Source organism: Orycteropus afer, unplaced genomic scaffold (assembly GCF_000298275.1).
Source record: "Orycteropus afer afer isolate SDZICR_OR568_19922 unplaced genomic scaffold, OryAfe1.0 scaffold01077, whole genome shotgun sequence".
Lineage (NCBI taxonomy): Eukaryota > Metazoa > Chordata > Mammalia > Tubulidentata > Orycteropodidae > Orycteropus > Orycteropus afer.
Genome location: NW_006922664.1, coordinates 170,498 through 171,953, shown reverse-complemented (window position 1 = coordinate 171,953; position 1,456 = coordinate 170,498). Strand labels below are relative to the sequence as shown.

The window sequence follows — 1,456 nt, the reverse complement described above, 5'->3', positions numbered from 1 at the left end:
GCGCGCCGCCCCGCAGGGCCTCTTACTCTCTTTACTCGCCATCTTGCGTCGGGTCTTTCGCCCCTCGCCGCTGCCTCGGACTCCCCTCACTAAGCAAGAGCAGCCCGGCTGCAGACGTTCCTGCCTTTCCCAGGCGCGTCACGCACTTCGAGCCTTCGAAGCCTGAGCTCCGGCCTGCCGCCTGGGTGCTCCACAAACACCGCGTCCTTCTTCTCTGCTTCCTCACGCTCGCAGGTACCGAGGTCTGAGGCGCTCTTCTCGCTCTCTCCAAACTTGGAACGAGACTTTTCAACCCGCGCCTCTCAGCCCGCCCAGGCAGCTGAGCGCAGGCGCACCCGCCCTGGGAAAAGTGAGAGGCGGCAGAGAGGCGGGCCTGGGAGCCAACGGCTCCCCCATCTCGACCAATGTTTTGAGGGGGGCGGGTCTCACGCGGCGTTTGGGGGCGGGCTTCTGGGGGTGGGCGGGGTGTTCCGCGGCAGGAAGTTGGCGAGGCGCAGGCGCGAGGTCTGGCCAGGCGCTCCCAGGGCCGGCCGCGGGGGCGGATGGGGGCGCGCGGGGGCGGGGCGAACAGAGGCGCGGCGTACCGGCTCGCACGGGGGCTGCGAGCCCCAGGGCAGCGAGCCCTGGGGCCACGGGGCGTGGTTGTTTGAAGCAGCGGGGGCGGGAGAGGGGGCAGGGAGGCTGAGGCCGCTTAGTCGTGCCAAGGCTGGAGGGAAGGAGGAATGCAGAGGCTCGGATTTGGAGTCTTAAGACATATTTTCTGTTCTGGAGATATTAGTGGACAGTCAAAAAGCCTCCCCACTAGTCATGGCCTTGCAATTCTGTGCATCCCTAAAGGCTTTCCTTCACCAGGGCCAGGCCTTTCCTAGGGCCGCCGTGGGCTTTGTTGACGTCGAGGAGGCCTTTGGGAGAGGCCCTGGGCGTTTTCTGATTGCAGGGCCTCCGGGCCGCCCAGTTAGGCTGAATGTGCGGCCTGTGGTGGCACAGGCAGCCAGACTGGTGCCAATGGGCCGAGGCTGACTTGAATAAAATACTCGTTTGTTCGCTTGTTTGGGTCTTTAAGATGATGCTGTGCGGCCACTTTGCACTGCAGGGCCTCAGGCCCAGCCCCACACCCTGCCGAGTCATTCTTGTTGCTTGCAGGGGTCCCGGGATGACCACCCCAACTGGTCCGGAGCTGGGAGAGCTGGGCTGACCTGACCCCAGGTCTCCTGAGCCGTGCTCTTCGGAGGCGGGAACTTGGTAGCCCCAAGACTGTAGCGGTGAAGAGAACACAGGCTGCAAGGCCGAAAGGGGAAGCGAGAGACTAGAATGCCCGAAGCCGAGGGGGTGACAGGCATAGAGAACTGCAGTTCTGCTGCAAGTGCACCCTCACAGCACTTGTTGCCTTGACAGGTTTCCAAGTGCCTTGACGCAGGTGACCGCGGTGATGCTTGCATGAGAGCGTGCAGATGCT

General features: G+C 63.8%; 1 protein-coding gene across 1 annotated transcript in view; it reads right to left on the bottom strand.

Moving 5' to 3' along the window:
* RBBP7 (RB binding protein 7, chromatin remodeling factor) overlaps window positions 1–42 on the bottom strand; it is a 25,292-nt gene extending 25,250 nt beyond the window's left edge. The window contains exon 1 of the mRNA XM_007958681.2: window positions 27–42. Within this exon, the coding sequence (XP_007956872.1) occupies window positions 27–42 (16 nt within the window). The remainder of the gene's footprint in view (window positions 1–26) is intronic.
* Between the last annotated feature and the right edge of the window lie 1,414 nt (window positions 43–1,456).